Source organism: Geotrypetes seraphini, chromosome 2 (genome assembly GCF_902459505.1).
Source record: "Geotrypetes seraphini chromosome 2, aGeoSer1.1, whole genome shotgun sequence".
Lineage (NCBI taxonomy): Eukaryota > Metazoa > Chordata > Amphibia > Gymnophiona > Dermophiidae > Geotrypetes > Geotrypetes seraphini.
In genome coordinates this window covers 25,590,437-25,610,483 of record NC_047085.1, presented here as the reverse complement: position 1 = coordinate 25,610,483, position 20,047 = coordinate 25,590,437, and the positions used below count along the sequence as shown (strand labels likewise).

Sequence of the window (20,047 nt, the reverse complement as noted above, 5' to 3'; positions counted from 1 at the left end):
AGTTGAAAGCAGTTTCAAAAAAGTGGGCTTTTAGCTTGGATTTGAAGACTGCCAGGGATGGAGCATAACGTATTGATTCAGGCAGCCTGCTCCAGGCATACGGTGCCGCAAGAAAGAAGGGACGGAGTCTGCAGTTGGCAGTGGAGGAAAAGGGTACAGAGAAGAGAGCTTGTTGATGCAGCTCTCGCATCACAATGCAGCATTACCACATAACCCTGGCTAACCATTTCCATGACAACCGATTTTCCAAGCTGACTGATCAGAGCGAAAGTAGAGACCAAACGAGCGGCATACCCGGATCCTTTGCCTCACTGTCAGGTAAACAAAAACCTCATTACACATTACTTACCGGGGCACCAGGCTCTGCAACACCTGTTTCTGCCTGAAGAATGAAAAAAAAAAGTGGAATAAATTACAATACATAATTATAACAACAAATTACTGGTTACAACTGATAATTCTGCCCATGGATGCAATCAGCGATCACATCCTGCCCTTCTACGACTTTCTAGATCTGTCCCAAGCACACTTGACCCATGACAGCCAGTTCTGGGCATCCAGCACGTGATCTTTTTATATAAATCATGAGGTGGTAGGGCAAGCATTTTACTTTGTTGTTGTTTATATTAAGTTTCCAATGTTTTTAAGATGTTTTGTTTCAGTTTTTTTACATTTTCATTTCAGGGCGAATGTTGTTAACCGCGTGTGCACTATTTTTCATTACGAACAGTATCTGCCAGGAGTGCACGTTCTCTGCAAATAGTGCTCAAGAATGAAAAACAGTGAACCCTCTTTGAAAAAAGTGTGCCTTCTTCATAAACAGTGCACAGTGTCAATGACGGACAAAATGAGACATTTTTAAAATTCTGTTTGTTTATTTCTCACCTGCTCTTATCCAGGGCGAGTTACATGTTAACATACAAAATAAAACATTTACATTTGTCATACAAAGCACTTCAAGGACACACTGTAACAAATTACATACTTACATATCAATTCCAATTACATAGAACATACATGTCGATCAGTTTAAGGCCAAAACTGGCCAAACCCACACATACATCAAAATATAAAATTCCATAAGTTTCAAGTTTAATTAATTTTAATATACCGACCATCGACGTGCACCTGGCCAGTTTGCAATGCTAAAAATGAAAGGTTAAAATAAATTTTTGTAGGGGGGGGAAATGTGAACATTAAATAGACAAATTACAAATACGAACATGAGCTTGAGGGTAAAGGGGGAGGGGAAGTTAATAATTACATCATTAAAAACAAATTCATTAAAGGGAAGAGGGGGGAGGATAAAACACCAGGAATGGGGATTGCTTCTTAAAAGCGGTTCGTGTTTATTTTGCAGACTGTTGGAAAGGAAATATTTAGATGCTACGGTATGCATCTAGGAATAAGAACGTCATACAAGATGCCTCAATAGCAGACATCATTAAACAAATGAAACCGCTTAGATTTACCTTTGGTTTTATATTTGCGGTATCTCACTTGTATATATTTGCGGTATCTCACTTGTATCTCATTTGTATACTTGCGGTATCTCACTTGGTATATATTTGCGGTATCTCACTTGTATCTCACTTGTATACTTGTGGTATCTCACTTGTATATATTTGCGGTATCTCACTTGTATCTTATTTGTATACTTGTGGTATCTCACTTGTATATATTTGTGGTATCTCACTTGTATACTTGCGGTATCTCACTTGTATATATTTGCGGTATCTCACTTGTATCTCACTTGTATATATTTGCAGTATCTCACTTGTATATATTTGCGGTATCTCACTTGTATATATTTGCGGTATCTCACTTGTAACCAAAAAATTGTAACTATCCTGGAAATGTCCAGTTAGCTCTTTTATAATCCGCCTTAAACTGCAAGGTACAGGCGGAATAGAAGTCACTAATGTAATGTAATATATTAAATAAATTGAATTTGGAAGTGAGGTCAGGTTAGAGTCACTGCTTACGCCGGTGAAGAGATAGCGGTACGGTGGGGGGGGGGTAGAAATGAAGGCGCGTGTACAGAGGGGGGGGGGGGAGTGGGAACGAGCGGGGGGTGGCGGAGAGGAGGAGGTGTGCCGCTGCCCGCTCCCCCCTTACTAAGCCACCAATTGCACATCCCTAAAATCTCCTTCCGACTCTGGTTTATGACCTTTTGCCCTTAGGCTTCTTTTCTTATGGAAAATGGGGTGATCCTATAGTTTATTGAACCTTTCTATCATTTCTGCCCATCCCTCTTTCTTATTTTATTAGGAGTACACTTCTCTCTCCTTATTCGCGTGGGTTAGGGGCAGAGCCGGCCCGCGAATAACTTTTGGGCCAACTCTAACCCACTCCCCAGACCTTACCGGGTGGTCTAGCGGTGACGCAGGGCAGGAGCGATCTTCCTACACTCCTGCCCCGTGCAGAGTCGTGCTGCGAGTTCCTGTGGTTTCACAAGACCATAACGCTAGCCAATTTAGCATGCTAAACCCTAACGCATCCATAGAATAACGGACGCGTTGGCATTTAGCGTGGGTGAAATTGGCTAGCGCACCTTAGCAAAAGGACCCTCTAGTTACTAAGGTCAGATGGAGCAAATGAGCATTATGAAAGCACGAGAGCATCGGGAAGGGGTGAAACGCGGACCTCGCGGATCTAAAACCGCACGTCCTTAAAAATCCGAGGTCCGTGCATTGACAAGTCCGCCTTCGCTTTCCCTGCAGCTCAGCTCAGGCCCCCGGCTCCCTCGCGGACCTCACGGACCTGAACTGCACATCGCAGCCTTAAAAATCCGAGGTCCGCGCCACTTTTGAGGTCCCTGCCACTTTTAGCCTCTGGCTCTGACAGAGCTCTATGACAATTTAACTCTGACGGATCCTAATGCTTTTCCCTCCCTATGCTAGGATCTTTACCTGGAAAAGAGATATAAATTTAATTTCTCCGATTTCTATTAATAATACGATATTAGAGCTGGTTTCTACTATAAAAATTCTAGGATTTGGATAGACGACAAACTTACTTTTCACGATCATATTAGTCAAACAGTTAAAACATGTTCTTATAAATTACGTCTAATCCGTTCACTTTTCAAGTTTCTACAACCCGAATCCACTAATATTCTCATTCATTCTTTAATAATTTCTAAACTAGACTACTGTAATTCCCTTTTTATTAACATCACACTAAATGAAAAAAAAAGGCTGCAATTAATTCAGAATACAGCTGTTAAATTAATTTATAACGCTAAAAAATACAATCACGTCACTCCTCTGCTAATCAAATCTCATTGGCTCCCAATAAGTCATCGCATTACGTTTAAATTATTACTCTTAGTTTTTAAAACCATAAATTTTAGTGAGCCACAATTTGTTAATAGATGGCTGATCCCCTACAATACTACTCGACCGCTTCGTTCTTCCTCTTCTAACCTCCTTTCGGTCCCCTCACTGAAGATTATTGGTACTAGGCGTAATGATATGTTCTCCATTATGGCCCCTCAATCTTGGAATCTCCTACCTCAATATATCAGAGATTTAAAAGATCTTACCGTATTCAAAAAAACTCTAAAAACATTTTTTTTTTAAAGATGCCTATGATTCTTAAGATTATATCTCTTTTTCATCTTTCCGTCATGCTTTTATTTCCCTTCCTCTTGTTTTTCCCATTGTTGTAATTCTTTCGTCTCTGCTCAAATATTGTAACTTCTCCCCTACCTATCCTCATGTCTCTTGTATGTTTTTTTTTTTTTGTCCTAAACTAATATATATATATATTTTTTTTAATCATGTATGTATTATTGTATGTTAATTTTTGTTTTTAAAAGTACAACATAAGTTAATTTATACATTACTACCCATGTTTTAATTATACGTTTAGTTGTATTGTACATCGCCTAGTAATTTAAAATAGGCGATTCATTAAATATAAATAAACTTGAAACTTTAGATCCACGAAGTCCATAAGGTCCGTGAGGTCTGCGTTTTACCCCTTCCCGAGAGCATCTGTTATCTCGATCTCAGGGGCATCATGAAGGAATAATTTGACAGGATCATTGAAAGCACTTTCAGATATTCAGACATTTAAGAAGACACTGAAAACGACTCTTTATGGAGGCTTTTAACTGAACGAGTAGTGATATTTTTATGAGGCTATTGGAATGGCGTCATGCTTTGTATGTATGTTTTTATCATTATGATTGTATTTTGTAAGCTGTTTATGGGTTTAAGCGGGTAAGAAATGTTTTAAATAAATAACTAGGGTTAACCGTCAAACAATGGGCTCCTTTTACAAAGGTGTGGTAGCGTTTTTAACGCACGCACCGGATTAGCGCACGCTACTCGAAAAACTACCACCTGCCCAAGAGGAGGCGGTAGCGGATAGCGCGCGTGCTATTCCACGCCTTAAGGCCCTAGCGCACCTTTGTAAAGGGAGCCCAGTGTCTCAATGGCGGTTTATATTGATAACCTACCTCCACTAATAATTAACTGTAAAATAACACGTCAAAATGGTAGACCGTGTTGCGAATGTCTCCCCTTAAGTAGGAAGTTATCAATGTGGGCTACTGTTATGACATATTATTTTATCGTTAACCATGGTTATTACTAACAAGGGGGTTATCAATGTGGGCTATTAAAATGGTGTCGTTTTACTGTTAACCCCAATCAGAGTAATCTGGTTTCACTATACGAGTTAAATAGCACTAACTTATTTATATACCACTTATAGTCTAAGTGGTTTACATTCAGGTACTCAAGCATTTTTCCCTGTCTGTCCTGGGGGGCTCACACTCTATCTAATGTACCTGGGGCAATGGGGGGATTAAGTGACTTGCCCAGGGTCACAAGGAGCAGCGTGGGCTTGAACTCACAGCCCCAGGGTGCTGAGGCTATAGCTTTAACCACTGCAGCACTCTAGAAATCAAAATGTAACAAAAATGAGCCAAGTATAGGACAATCAAGCCATTGTGACATCACCGATAAGGTTGGCTCTTAGGCATTGGTGGAATGAGGCATTATGATGTCACAATAGCAGCTCTGGTTATCAGAGGCTGAAGCTTTTCATGCTGTTTATTGGTACGCAAGCATTTTTCCCTGCCTGTCCTGGGGGGCTCACACTCTATCTAATGTACCTGGGGCAATGGGGGATTAACTGCAGAGAAGAATAACTGCCGGTTTGAATTAGCTGGCTCTGTACGGAGCCCTGATGCAGCAGAGGAAAATGCGGACGGCCTTTGTCGGCAATGGACAGCTGACTAAAAAGCACTAACTTTATGACAAGGGCAATAGCCCGGCACAAAAGCCAAAGCTAAGTCCTGAAATTGTATGACAAAAATAATTTAGAGATCTAGAAGCTAAGAGCTATAATCTAAATGGTAGGGGGAATCAATGATGTTTGTCTCACTATAGTTCGCAAGATAAATTGAAATCGCTAGCGGCAAACAGGAGCCTGAGGTTTTCCTTCCAAACCAGTACACTTCCATTTCTACGGATTCGCTTATTCGCGGTTTTAAAACAAAAAATGCATTTTCAGTTTTCAAGCTATTTTAAGCCCTGTATGCCCCCCCCCCCCCCTTAAGCCTTACCTGGTGGTCTAGTGGGTTTTCGGGGTAGGAGCGATCTTCCCACGCTCCTGCCCCGTGCAGATTGCTCACAGGAAATGGCTCGAGAGACTACGGGAGCTCAAAGCAGCCATTTCCTGTGAGCGATCTGCACGAGGCAGGAACATGGGAAGATCGCTCCTGCCCCGAAAACCCCCTAGACCACCAGGTAAGGCTTAAGGGGGGGGGCTTTCAGGGCTTAAAATAGCCAGGGGAAGCGGGGGTTAGAGGTAGAACTGGCCCAAATATTATTTGTGGTTTTTTTTTTAATATTCGCGGGCCGGCTTTGCCCCTAACCCCCGCGAATATGGAGGGGGAAGTGTAATTGCACTGTTATACCTATGTTCAGGCGACAACAAGGTATAAACATAAAAAGACTGTGGGGCTCATAATCGAAAGAGAAAATCGTCCAAAAACCGGCCTAAGTCGGTACTTGGACGAACATTGTCCAAATACGTTCAAGTGCCGATAATAAAAACGGATTTTGGACGTATTTCTAAACGATCTAGGCCTTCATAATGCTGCTGAACAACCAAAGCTAAATAGGGCGTTTCAGGAGGAGTGTCAAGGGCGGGAGTTGGGAAGGACATGGGCCGGCTTAGACTTAGTCGGAAAGCATGTATAACCGAAAGTTATACAGCCCAGGATCGACGGAACTTGAACATTGTAACTTAGACCATGTAAAACATAATCTTTTTTTTTTTTTTTCTAGTTCAATATTTTTTATTGATTTTTTGAAAAAATATAGGAAACAGTTCAAGTACATGGTATCAAAATATAAAACAAAACATTTAGTATAACTAATATTCAGTTACATTGTGCAATGTAGAATTGAATCGTTTTAAAAGATCTAAAGTACTAGGACTGTTCATGAAAAATTAGTAAAAGGAAAGATAAGAGGAAAGAGAAATTGAAGGAAGAAAAAGAAGAGGAAGAGGAAGAAGAAGAAGAAGAGAGGAGTGTCTATGAAATAGATTTAACATGAGTCCAGGAATTTCCAGGGTGATTTACATTGTATCAAATTTTTGGAAAGTCGAATTATATTTTTCTTTTCATAAGCATATGATTCAAATTTATGATACATGCTCAAAGAATTCCACCAGAAGGTATAGTTTAGTAATGAAGAGGACTTCCAATTTTTCAAGATGTGCATAAGGGCAGTCACAAACATTGCATCAATGAGTTTAGGAGGACAGTTAGACTGTGTAAAACAAGGGTGTTGAGATCGGAGAATTATAGTGTCAAAGGAAATTTCTTCTGAACAATAAAGTAAAACATAATCTAAGTCACAAAAACCCACCTAAAGTCACCAGATAAGCACTGCAAACACATAAAACAGACCCCCACACACTACCCCAGTGATCACCGACCCCCCCAAACCCCATAAAAATCGTAATCACACCTTTAAAATTCAGCCTCCAGCCCATCATCACCTGGCAGCCTGGCATAGGAAAGCCTAGTTGTCCAGCACAGAGGCGGCTTAAGCCGTCTTGGGGATGGGTTAGGGACTCATGGAGAGGAAGACCCATGCCCATAAGCCCCTGTAATCACTGCATTGTTACTGAAACATGTGCACTCCCCTATACACCCCCAAAACCCTTTTGTACTGGCATATAAGTGGCTCCTGCAGCCATAAGGGCTATTGGGGTGGTAGATAAGTGGGTCTAGGGGATTCTGGATGTAGTTTGGGGGGCTCACCATGACCTATAAGGGAGCTATAGTGAGGAGAAGACATGGCACCCTTTTTGTGAAGTTCACAGCAGTGCCCCTTTAAGGTACCCTACTATTTAGGTGCCATGTTTGGGTGTTCAGTCCATCACTTTGCAGACCTCTCCCACATCCAACAGGGCTTGTTCTAGGCGTTTTTGACTTGGACGAAAAGTTGGATGAAAATGTGGTATAAAGATGGACGATTTAGCGACTTGGACGATCAGATCGGCAGGACGTAATTAGACGATTTTCAAAACAAAAAAAATTTTGGATATATTTTTTGCAAATGTGTCCTAGGCTGTTTTTTACTTTGGACGACTTGCGACTTTGACGAAAATGGACTTAGATGTTCCTTTTGATTAGGCCCCTCTGTGTGTGCAGTATTTTTTGTTATCGATTTGTTTGGTTTCCTGCACAGAGCCTGTATTTTTGGTATGTGTTTTACCAGGATTAGGCGACTTGCCCAGGGTCACAAGGAGCAGTGTGGGATTTGAGCCCACAACCTCAGGGTGCTGAGGCTGTGGCTCTAATCACTGCGCCACCCACATTTTAACAGTGGCCCACCTTCATAATATCGCAAGAGTAAATGTTCAGAGGATTCGTCAGAATCTATGTGGATTTTTGTGGTAGATTAGCTGAATCCACTTGATTTTCTGCTGCCTAACAGCATGGGTGTACTTCCATTATTGCACCAGCTGGTTAAATTTTGGGCTCCTTTTGCTAAGCTGCGGTAGTGTTTTTAGCGCGCGTTAACCCCGGCGCTGTGTGGAAAAACTAACGCCTGCTCTATGGAGGCATTAGCGTCTAGCGTGCGTGCTAAAACCACTAGCTCAACTTAGTAAAAGGAGCCCGTTTTTTATACCGTTCTCCCGGTACCATTTACATGAATTTATTCAGGTACTCTTCCAAGCAAGGACCGTCTATTTTTTTTTTTTTTTTAATATTTTTATTGCTTTTATACAAATACACAAGAATACTCTTGTTCCAGAAATGCGGAAAGAAAAAAAAAAATTTTTTAAAAGAAATTAGTACATTTACAAAATTAGGAATATAACTTTTCCCTTTCTTAGATCACAAACTTAAAGAAGATTTCCCAAAAGAAGAAAGAGGAGAACTTCAATTATACAACATATTAATAATAATAATAATAATAAATTTATTCTTATATATACCACCCAACCACAAAGTTCCAGGCGGTTAACTAAGACGATCTGTACAATCAGCGAAAAATAGCATCAGATTAAAAAAGATAAAAGAAAATTACATAATATTTGACCAACATAATTATTTGACAAACTTATCAAACAAGTGTATTAAGTAAAGCAACCGGGCAAGCCCGGAGTGGAATTGGCTTAACGGAAGGTCCCAATATCTCAAATGCTGATCTAACTAAACAGTTCCAGTCACCAATTTCTTCATATCTAAGAAGGTCCTTAATTGCTCCGGTAAATAGAATGTATATTTCAAACCAAGATATTTAATCAAACACTTGAAGGGATATGCCAACAAAAAATGTGGCTCCTAATGCCAAAGTTTCAGATCTCATTTCAAGGAATCATTTTCTTCGATCCTGCGTTTGTCGGGTGACATCAGGATACATCCAAATCTTTTTAACAGAGAACAATTGTTGAGATTGACGGAAATAAGTTCTAAATATAGCATTAACGTCTTAAGAACATAAGAAATGCCTGCACCGGATCAGACCTTGGGTCCATCTAGTCCAGCAATCCTCACACGCGGAGGCCCAGCCAGGCCTACCCTGGCAAATACCTTAGTTACTCGTATCCCTCAATGTGTCTTTCAAGAAGATGTGCATCCAACTTGCCCTTAAATCCTTGAATGGTGGTTTCCTCCACAACCTCTTCCGGGAGAGCGTTCCAGGCATTCACTACTCGTCTTGCTCAAAAACTAGTGATACCAGCAATGTGGCTCTTTCTGTTGATTCTGACAAGCTGGTACAGCTGGTATTCGGGTGTCAGTGCTGCCTGGACACAGACTAATCTATTTGTCCAAGGCTATTCTTTTGATAACTTTTCCTTTTATCAAAAGTGGACCCCTGATGAAGATTATACGAAACACGGACCGTGTTGGGTCCCTTGCCTGGTAAAAGGTTTTTAATCAATGATTTACTTGTTATAAATAAAGTCTGCCTGCATCGTGTACTAAGTCTGCAGTTTTTGGATTGTTTGTTCCTTTTTGGTTTGGTTTCCTTTTTGGTTTGGTTTGAAGAAGGTCAGATACATTAAAATTTTTTCTTGCATCCGAATTCATTGACCCCACCTCTAGATTTGGATCTAATTCCTTCTTCATTGGTAAATAATAAATTTTATTGACTGGCGGTAAGTTTTCTGAAGGAATCTTCAAAACTTCAATCAAATATTTTTTAAACAGATCTAGAGGGGTCATAAGCAAAGATTTTGGAAGTTCAATAAATGCATATTTAATCTGCGGTTGTAATTTTCAAGCTGTTCTGTTTTTCTGGTCAATACATTTTTATCCTTCACAATCCCAGTGGTCAAATTTTGGAGCTGTTCCACATTAACTTTGACTTGTTTTATTTCAGAAGCAAAATCCTCTTGTATACCGCCTTTCTTTTTACCAAGAGCATCTACAGTACTTACAAGTCGCGAAATATCGTTTGAAGACTTGCTGACTGTTCCATTTAGGGTCTGGAGAACCTGCCAAATGTTCTGCAGAGTCACCGCCGGTGTTTTCGACCGCTGTGATGTAGCTTCAGCAGCAGCTCCGAACATACTCTGCTTCTTTGAAGTTCCCGCGGTGTCTGCCCCTCGAAACGGGGTTTCTCCTGTCAGAGTAGTTTCACAGGGATCCCCCCGGTGGGGCAGCCAGCGGAGGCGAAAGAGATGTTTCCAGGTCCAGTTCCTCCTGTCGAGGAAACAGCAGACAGCACTCCGCCAATATCATGGTACCCAGAGGCGATAGTGAACTCCCGAATGGAGCGTTGCACTGGGGAAGAAGCCCTTGCCTCAGAGGGTTCGGCTTGGACATTTCCCTTACGCTTCGTATGAGGCATTATGGGAAAAGGTAAAGTTGTTTGCTGCTCTCTCCGTTGTCAGTCGGGAATGCTAACACACAGCCGCCGCCATCTTGGAAAAAGGGACCGTCTATTTAATGTCAAAATGTACAGCGCTGCATACACCCTTCAGCGCTATAGAAGTCATAAATAGTAGTAGAAGTATGGCTACTTTGGGCTCCTTTTACTAAGCTGCGATAGCAGTTTTAGCACGCGCAGAATTGACGTGCGCGCTAGATGCTAACACCAGCACTGAGCTGGTGTTAGTTCTAGCCACGTAGCGCGGGTTTAGCGCACGCTAAAATTCTGCGTGCGTTAAAAACGCTATCGCAGCTTAGTAACAGGAGCCCTTTGTATTTGATAGGAAAATATACACATACCACCCCCCCCTTTACAAAACTGTAGTGCGAATTCCTATGAGCATTGGAGCTGTTACCGCTGTGGCCGGCGGAGCTGTTACCGAAGCCGGCGCTTAAAACCGCACTAAGATTTTGTAAAAGGGGGGGGAGAGGGGTCACTTCGCTTGGGTGGTATTACCAGAACATTTTCATTTCATGTTGCTTTCTGTGCCGTTTCCAGTCATTTTTTTTTTTCTTTTATTCTGTTGTCATAGCAGCAATGTTGTTAAGAGTATATGTTCTTTCTGAGAAATCCAACTCTTCCCTTGATAATCCACTCATTTAGGATGGCTTGCATATATGAGGAAAGAGTTTGCATTCTGCAAATAACACACGCCCTTTCAGAGAACCAGTATTGACGGCACATGAAAAGCCATGAAATTTCTTGTATTTTTTTTTTTTTCTGTTCATTTACGTTGCAAGCAACTGAAAATGACACGAGATGTGTCCTTGACTGTCACTACTACTGCTCATAGGCCTCGGAACAGGGGAGGCCACAGGAGCCATGGCCTCACCAAAAATTCTCGGTCGCTCTGGTTTTGGCCATCCCGCCCACCCTTCTCCCGGTGGTTGCTTAAATCTTCGAAGAAGCCGCCGTGCAGCTGCCGCGCAGCGTCAAAAAGCAGGCCTGCCCCGGAACCCATCATTGCACTTCTGGGGACAGGCCTGCTCGTGGACGCTATGCGGACGCTGCTGAAGATTTAAAACTAAAGCGTGGAGAGGAGGTGGGTGGGAGACTTGGGAGCTGTTTAGAGGTCGTGCACCAGGGCGGAGCGTTCTGCTGCCTATGCTACTGCTTATCATTTCTATAACACTACCAGACACACTCAGTGCTGTACATTAACATGGAAGAGACAGTCCCTGCTCAGAAGAGCTTACAACCTAATTGTGACAGACAAACAGGACAAAAAGGGTGAATCTATACACGCTGTTCAGCTAGGAAATTACAGAGGGAATGATAAGGCATGCTTCAAATGAATGAGCATCATTGATGTTAGCACAATCTTGCTTCTCACACTTGCACTGTTACAGTTAGCAGTCGCTGCCTCCATTAGCACACAGACTAACCCTTAATGGCAGATCTTGGATTCTAAATTCTCTTCACATTTTAATTATTCTGTGCATACCATTTTTTTAAAAAAATTATTTAATTATCATATTTCATCCATTATATCAAGCAAAACACTCGTACAGAAAAGAATGATATAGTCTAGATTCAAATTCAAAAAGAAAGGAAAAAGGCAAGAACATATAATAGACTAAACTTTCTCAAGTTCACGGATCTACAATTACACAGAGTATTTAAAGGCATTATAGAATCATCTATAATAAAGCACGATTTTTCATCTAGCGCCTGGATACAGAATATAATACCATTCTAAGAGCTCTAAACTTCATACTCCTTAAAGGTGCTTCGTACACAGAAAAGCAGTTAGGTGAAAAGGTTCAAAGAAAACATATTTCAAAGATTGAATGCGTATGCAATTTAATAAGCTTTTTGGTTACTTACTGTCCCTGCTACACCTGGGGGACCAGCCGGACCAGTTTCTCCCTGTATACCCAACACAAAGAGACCATTAGCATACTGAGGCAAAGAAATGAAAAATGGTCGGTATCCATCAAAATAAAGAACATGGAAAGTGCACACTTAGGAGGCCATTTTAGAAGCATCTGCCTTTGGAAACAGCAGCACTGATATGTGCAATGGTCACATGAGTAAAATGGCTGTTTTACAAAGACCATATTTCCACGTGTAGATGCTTTGTGATTCATAGATTACAAGAAGGCATGGTCTGGATCTGTCAAGAAATAATCTGGGCAATTATATAATCTAGGCACTTCCATTTAGAAAGAACATCAATGGATTTTCTTACTAAATTCAGTTATTACATTAGAGATTTCTATTCTGCCATTGCCTTAAGGTTCAAAGGCGGACTACAAAAGAATTACAAAAAACGTACAAGAAGATGTCTGGTGATTTCTAGAGGAGATAAAGAGTAGATGAGGTTGCTTTGGAGAATCGGGAATGTACTGGGAAGTGGCACTGGGAAGTGGGAAGGAGCAAGTGGTATTAGCACATGGTGCAAATTCCTGTGCTCAACTTTCAGCGCAAGGACTTACGCCTGCTGAAACCTGGTTTAAATCCTGGCATGCAAGCCCATTGTTCTATAACATTGCGCCCAAATATTTGGAATGCCCCTTTTAGGTTGTGCAAATCCAAATTAGTGTAACTGGTTGTTAGAACCCAATTGACTAATGAGTTTACGTACTCATTTGGGCACTATGTCCTAATTTGGGCAACCTATTTAGGATCCAGGAGTCAGTGTCACTGAATAATCAGCACTATTTGCTCAAACTTCACTCCGGACCAACCCATAGGAATCCGGATAGTGTTGGCGTGGGCTGTAATGATTTTCATCAGCACTCTCTGAACAATGCCTCTGAAAATCAACGAATGGCCCCCAATTAATGACACTTATCCCAAAAGGGATAGAGTAGATGACGCTAGTGTAACTGGTGGTGTGTGGTTGGATATCGAACATCACATGAAAAGGTATTTAAATATAAAAAAATGCAGTGGCAATTTTTTTCAAATGAGCCAAGAAGAAACAGTGCTTAAAAAAGAATGACCATGTTAGCCCGTACTATCGACAATTGCACTGGTTGCCTATTAAAGCAAGAGTATTTTTCAAATTCGCTTGCACTTGCTTTAAATTGGTGTCGGGATTGTCTCCAACTTATCTTTCCTCCCACTTTGAATTATACAGGCCTTTGAGGGAAACTAGAAGATCTCTCATTTATTTACCTATCCCAAGGTAAAAGCTTGTCGATATAAGACGTTCCTAGATGGGACATTGGCGTTTCAAGCAGGTGAACTGCAATCTTGGTTAAGCGAATGTATCCATCAAGACCTGTCATATTGTTCCTTTCGAAAATTAGTTAAGACCAATTTGTTTGATAAATTTATTACTTAAATTAAGAGTCTTTTAAGATTGTAATTAATGCATCCATGGTGCGATTGTATTTTCTCTGATTGTCCAGTTTCTCTTTTATGTAAATCGCCTAGAACTGCTGGTGATGGCGGCATAAAAGAATAAAGTTGTTATTATTATTATAAGCATTGACTCTTTAATGGGTAGATGGTGAAACGGCTGCTTTATTTAACTTGATGTTGAACGAGAGCAACAGGCATTTGGAGATGCAGATCTCCCATAAGAGCCATAGACGACATGTTGCTTTGGAGCAACAACGCCAAATAAAGGGTTAAAGTTGGTGCCTTCTAACTTATTGCTATTTTGAACTGTTAATGAATAAATGTTTGAAACCACTCTATGAGTGAAATGGATTTGCAATGAAGATGATTTTCTTTCTTTTTTTTTTTTTAATTCTTTATTCATTTTCAATCTTACATCAAGTGTACAAACAGTGAAACAATACAATTAAACACATCACTTGACAATCTTTCTAATTTATCTTACAATACATAAAATTACCACCCTCCCCTCCCATCATTCCTCTATTATTTTTCCAATATGAATATTAAAAAAATATACCTCCCCCCCCTCCCAAACATTAGACGGTGTAAATTTCAATAGAAAATGGTGTTTACTCATTTTTCTTTCTTTTAGGAGACCCCATTGATGCAGCTCTTTCAAGTGAAACATTAATTCAAGTCAGTGTGATCTGTCTCCAAGGTTTTCAGCTTTGGATGTTTCAATGCAACATGATAAGTTTGGTTTCTAAATTTATAGAGTAGATGAAAGTTTGGCTGAGGGAAATCACTACAATTTTTGAAAAAAATGAATTGAATTGACCTGATGAAGAGTCATAAAGTCCCTTGAGACTATTGCTTGAAGCTATGGAATCTTATAGGCAAAACCTCAGAAGCTCATCTACTTAAATTGAATAATATTTAACTAGGTGTATGGTATATTTATGCATCAGTGTCGAACATTGCTGCTAGAGCACTGACTTGAAATATATGTGAGTCTGTGCGCACATCGCATGTAAATGCCAAAATTCCACTTAAGCGCATTTGTGAGGGGGCGTACACAGGGGCAGAACACGGGCGGGATACACAATATTGTGTCCCTGCCACATTTAGGTAAGTGAACTTATGCCAGCTCTATGGCTGACGTAAATACTGGCACTTATGCAGTATACTAGGTGTGTTGATACTGGATTATACTATTGTTCTGTAACAGAACCTGGATACTTAGGTTCCATTATAACAGTGGTCTCCAACTCAAACCCTTTGCAGGGCCACATTTTGAATTTGTCGGTACTTGGAGGGCCTCAGAAAAAATAGTTGATGTCTTATTAAAGAAATGACAACTTTGCAGGAGGTAAAACTCCTCATAGTTTATAAATCTTTCCTTTTGGCTAAGTCTCAATAATAATATTATAATTTATAGCTAAAGAGACATATGATCAAGAAACTGTTCTATTTTACTTTTGTGATTATGATAAACATACCGAGGGCCTCAAAATAGTACCTGGTGGGCCATGAGTTTGAGACCACTGCATTATAGGACAGACTCCTACTGTGCAACCTTGGAGAGCCTAAAATAAGGCACCCAGTGAGAGAATTTCCCCTATGCATACTTCCCTTTTTGCAATGGGAATACATGGATATTTTTGTGAAGCTATATTAGATAGCACCATTTTAGAGTGGACTGATAAAAGGTGTGCGTGGGGGGGAGGGGAGGGGGTTATAGTCCATGGTTCCCTGAAGCAATAAAGTGAAGTTCTGGCTATCATTTGACATGGACAGTGTTAGCTGATGTTTTGGAATTTTGGAGATAAGTGGAAAACTGTTTCTATATTGAATTAAAAGTTAACAAGATAGTCACTTTTTAGTTTCGTTACTGAAGATCGATGGAAATGGATCTTGCTTTCCCAATATCATAAACTTCCACAAAAGCTTCAACCAACTTGGGACTATCAAATAATCTTAGATCAGTGGTGGAGGGACCTGGGCCATGGGCTTCAGCTCACTTCCCTGGTCCCTCTCCAGTTAGTTTATAATGCTGAACTCCAGGAGTGCAATATATTGAGCCTATGGCCCTCTTTTACAAAGGCGCGCTAAGCATTTTAGCATTTCGGAATTTTGAATTTACCACCAGCAGCGTCTACCAAGAACTATCAAAGTGAACAAAGCCATGGGACCGGATAAACTACATCCCAGAGTACTTAGGGAGTTGAGAGATGTCCTTGAGGAACCGTTAGCTACGCTCTTCAATCTTTCCCTGAGTACAGAAAGAGACCCATTGGACTGGAAAACAGCTAACGTCATTCCGCTGTACAAAAACGGATGCAAGACAGAGGCTGAAAATTACAGACCGGTAAGTCTCACATCGATAGTGTGTAAACTTATGGAAACATTAATTAAACACAAATTAGATACGATCCTAAATGACGAGAGACTAAGGGATCCCCACCAACATGGATTTACAAAGGGAAGGTCCTGCCAATCCAATCTGATCAGTTTCTTTGACTGGGTAACGAAAAAGCTAGATATGGGAGAGTCCCTGGATGTCGTGTACTTGGACTTTAGTAAGGCTTTTGATAGTGTCCCACACCGTAGGTTATTGAACAAGATGAGTTGTTCGTTGGGATTAGGGAAAACATTGATGGCATGGGTTAAAGACTGGCTCAGTGGCAGACTTCAGAGGGTGGTGGTAAATGGTACTCCCTCCGAAACATCGGAGGTGATCAATGGAGTTCCGCAGGGCTCGGTCTTAGGTCCCATCCTATTTAATATCTTTGCACAGGACCTGCCTCATGGACTTCGAGGCAAAATTGCATTATTTGCCGACAACGCTAAACTGTGCAACATAGTGGGCAAAAGCACAATGCCCAACAGTATGATGCAGGACCTACTCTTACTGGAACAATGGTCTGCAACTTGGCAACTGAGTTTTAATGCCAAAAAATGTAAAGTTATGCACCTTGGCAGCAGAAATCCATGCAGTACTTACACTCTGAATGGTGAGACCTTAACAAGAACTGCTGCAGAACGCGACCTAGGAGTAATCATTAGTGAAGATATGAAGACTGCCAATCAAGTAGAGAAAGCTTCATCCAAGGCTAGGCAAATGCTGGGTTGCATCCGAAGAAGTTTTGTCAGCCGGAAGCCCGAAGTTGTAATGCCGTTGTATAGGTCCTTAGTGAGACCTCATCTGGAATATTGGGTTCAATTTTGGAGGCCACATTATCAAAAGGATGTGCTGAGAGTGGAGTCGGTTCAGCGAATGGCCACCAGGATGGTCTCAGGACTCAAGGATCTCCCATGTGAGGAACGTCTTGGTAAGTTGCAGCTATACTCTCTCGAGGAACGCAGAGAGAAGGGAGATATGATAGAGACGTTCAAATATGTAACTGGCCGTACTGAGGTAGAACAAAATATCTTTTTCCTTACAGGACCTATGGCAACAAGAGGGCATCCGTTGAAACTCAGGGGTGGGAGATTTCATAGCAACACTAGGAAGTATTTCTTCACTGAAAGGGTGGTTGATCGTTGGAATGATCTTCCATTTCAGGTAATTAAGGCAAGCAGCGTGCTCGATTTTAAGAAAAAATGGGATAACCATGTGGGTTCACTTCGTGGAAGTGCTTAGGGGGGAGGGTCCTTAGAGTGGGCAGACTAGTTGGGCCAGTGGCCCTTTTCTGCCGTCATATTCTATGTTCCTCACATGGAAGATGTGCTAAATCAATGCATGCGCTAACCGCTAATGCGTCCATAGGATAACATGCAGGCATTAGCGTTTAACGCGTGTTTAGTGCGCGCTAATATGTAGTATGCGCTAAAAACTTAGCGCACCTTTGTAAAACAGGGGGTATATCTCCCAGAAGTAGGCCTTTCATTTTGGGGGCACCCCTACTCCGGTGTGTCACAAATGTCAAGGGGGGAATAATTCCTTTGGACATTGATTTTGGCCATGTCTGCAAATTTGGGCCTTTTGCCGGGCGGTCTACTCCTATTAGAAACATAGAAACATAGAAAGATGACGGCAGAAAAGGGCTACAGCCCACCAAGTCTGCCCACTCTACTGACCCACCCCATTAAGTCTGAGTGCTAATGACCCAGCTCCTTAACTCGACCCTCGCAGGGATCCCATAGCCATAGTCTCCCATTTCATCTAGAGGGTATGGTGTTTCTTTCCGTGGGCTTCATGGGCGGACACTCTATAGGGGAAAATCAGTTTCTGAGTAAAAGTTACATTTTAGGGAAAAACTGCACCCTCAACCATTGGGTGCAGGACTCTCCACTCTCCATCTGGTATTGGAGGAACAAGTTCCATATTTTGATGGGGTAGGAAGCCATGTCAGCAAAATACTCTAGGAAATTAAGCAAGAGTTTTGTTCCAATCTGGTCTCCAAATTTATCCACTCTCTCTCCCACGATTCGAAGTCAGATTCTGAACAAGTTGCAGAAGCCAGCTTTGTTACCTTCAGGTGACCCTTGATGGTTTAAGGGCATGAAATCTTAGCTGCCAGATTTCAGGACTGAAACAATTTCATTGAACATGAAGCAAAACATCTGCAATGAAACCCTCATGCAGACTGTGTTCATCAATTTCAGGTTTATTTAAAATTTGATAGTCCTCTATAATAAAATCCTAAGCGCGCATGCATACTTAGGAGGCCATGATCCCTGCCACCATGCTGTGTGCTTCCATGGCTGCATTCCATTTGCGGCGCATGGGGCAGCTTCTGGCGCATGCAGTGGATTGAGCGGCAGTTTGTCTCAGCAACGGCAGGAGTTTGTCATGTGGGTATTGCAAGGTGTCCCATGCTGGTAAGAAGTGGAGAGGGACAGGGGGCTGCTTTGGGGGGAGGGGTGTGCTGGGGGCAGACAGCAATCATGCTTTGATCTGGGAGGGGGGGAACAGAAGGGTATCACAGAGAGACAGGCAGGCATGGCGCAACAGAAAAAATACAGGGGGGAGGTAAAACGAAGGGAAAAGGGCTGCTGCTGAACAGGGGGAGCAGTTAAGGGGTGCTGCTGGACAGGGGGGAGGTAAAACAAAGGGAGAAGGGTTGCTGCTGATGTGACAAACCCAGGTCCGTTTCGGGTTTTGGCCAAATCAAACCCGAATCCGTACCGGGTTTTGCCCCAGTGATCAGGAGTATTCACAGTGCACCTAGATGCAGGAGGGCTGATCAGGTGACCTGCCAATTGATTGATGAAGCTGACTTCTGCTCTGATTCTGACATGTAGGTAGAAGAGACAGGGCAGGATAAGATTAAGAGAAAAATCCTACACTCCATGCAGACCTGTCACTGTCAGAAAGCTTATTCAGTTTGAACAGCCTGTTAAAATCAGGGCTAGGGAGAAACCTGCCTGTAATAGCAGGAAGCAAGCCGGTGTGTGGAAAACCCTTCCCCCACCTTCTCAGAGGGGGAGTGGTTATCCACAGGATATAAGGAGGCACAGGGGACATATGGGAGGGGAGAGAGGAGAGACGGGAGAATGGGAAGCTGAAAGGAGGCAGTCTCTCACAGACTGTCCCATGCTGAGGCAGATGAGTTACCTCCTGTCTGGGACACTGGAGTACAGCCAGAAGGAGAAGCCATGGAGGGGCAGGAAAGCTGTGTAGGAGCTGACACTCTGCTAACACCCATGGAGACCCAGTAAGCCTAAGATTGGGATTTAATTTCTTTATGCTGCAAGCTTGTCTCTTACCTGTTTGAAGCCAGTGAAGCTCTCCTGGGAAGCCACATTTTTGAGGTTTTCTGTAAAGCAGGAATGTGTGTGTTTTCTGACAAACCATTTTGAATGTATTTCCTGTATGATGATTCAGCTGGGAAATCTCGATGGTCCTGCTCAGCTGTGCCTGATTGCTACAGCAACGTTGAGAGGGAAACGTTTGCTTGATTTTGAACTCTGAATAATGCTGTGATTCTTATGTGTTCTGGACTGTTGGATAAAAGCATTACTTATCTGATTATTACTGCTCTGGTGAAGAGAACTGTATTTCTTGACTGATTAAAGTCCAGAAGCAGGGGACTGTACACAAGGCAGTGCTGACCCAGATTCAACTGCCTGAGTATATTATGGTGAACCTTTGTATTTCATGCAATATCAGTCCATCTTGAACTACAAGGCTGTTGCCTATATTTTTTTGATTTATTCAACCAGTGGTTTAAATAAAGTTTATTTTTGCTTTGCCATTTCTGACTAAGATGCCTTTATACTTTGCATTAGAGAGTTGCGCGGGGACAGAAATCCCACCCGTCCCCACCCGTCCCCGCCAAAATCCCACCCATCCCCACCCGTCCCCGTGAGGAATCCCTCCGTCCCCA

General features: G+C 41.9%; 1 protein-coding gene across 3 annotated transcripts in view; it reads right to left on the bottom strand.

Annotated features, from left to right (window-relative positions):
- The window catches only part of COL22A1 (collagen type XXII alpha 1 chain), a 766,089-nt gene that overhangs the window by 175,599 nt on the left and 570,443 nt on the right, over positions 1–20,047 (bottom strand). For all 3 annotated transcript variants that reach the window (XM_033933743.1, XM_033933744.1, XM_033933745.1), the window contains exons 30-31: positions 12,249–12,290; positions 350–382 (exon numbers count right to left, since the gene is read on the bottom strand). In XM_033933743.1, the coding sequence (XP_033789634.1) occupies positions 350–382; positions 12,249–12,290 (75 nt within the window). The remainder of the gene's footprint in view (positions 1–349; positions 383–12,248; positions 12,291–20,047) is intronic.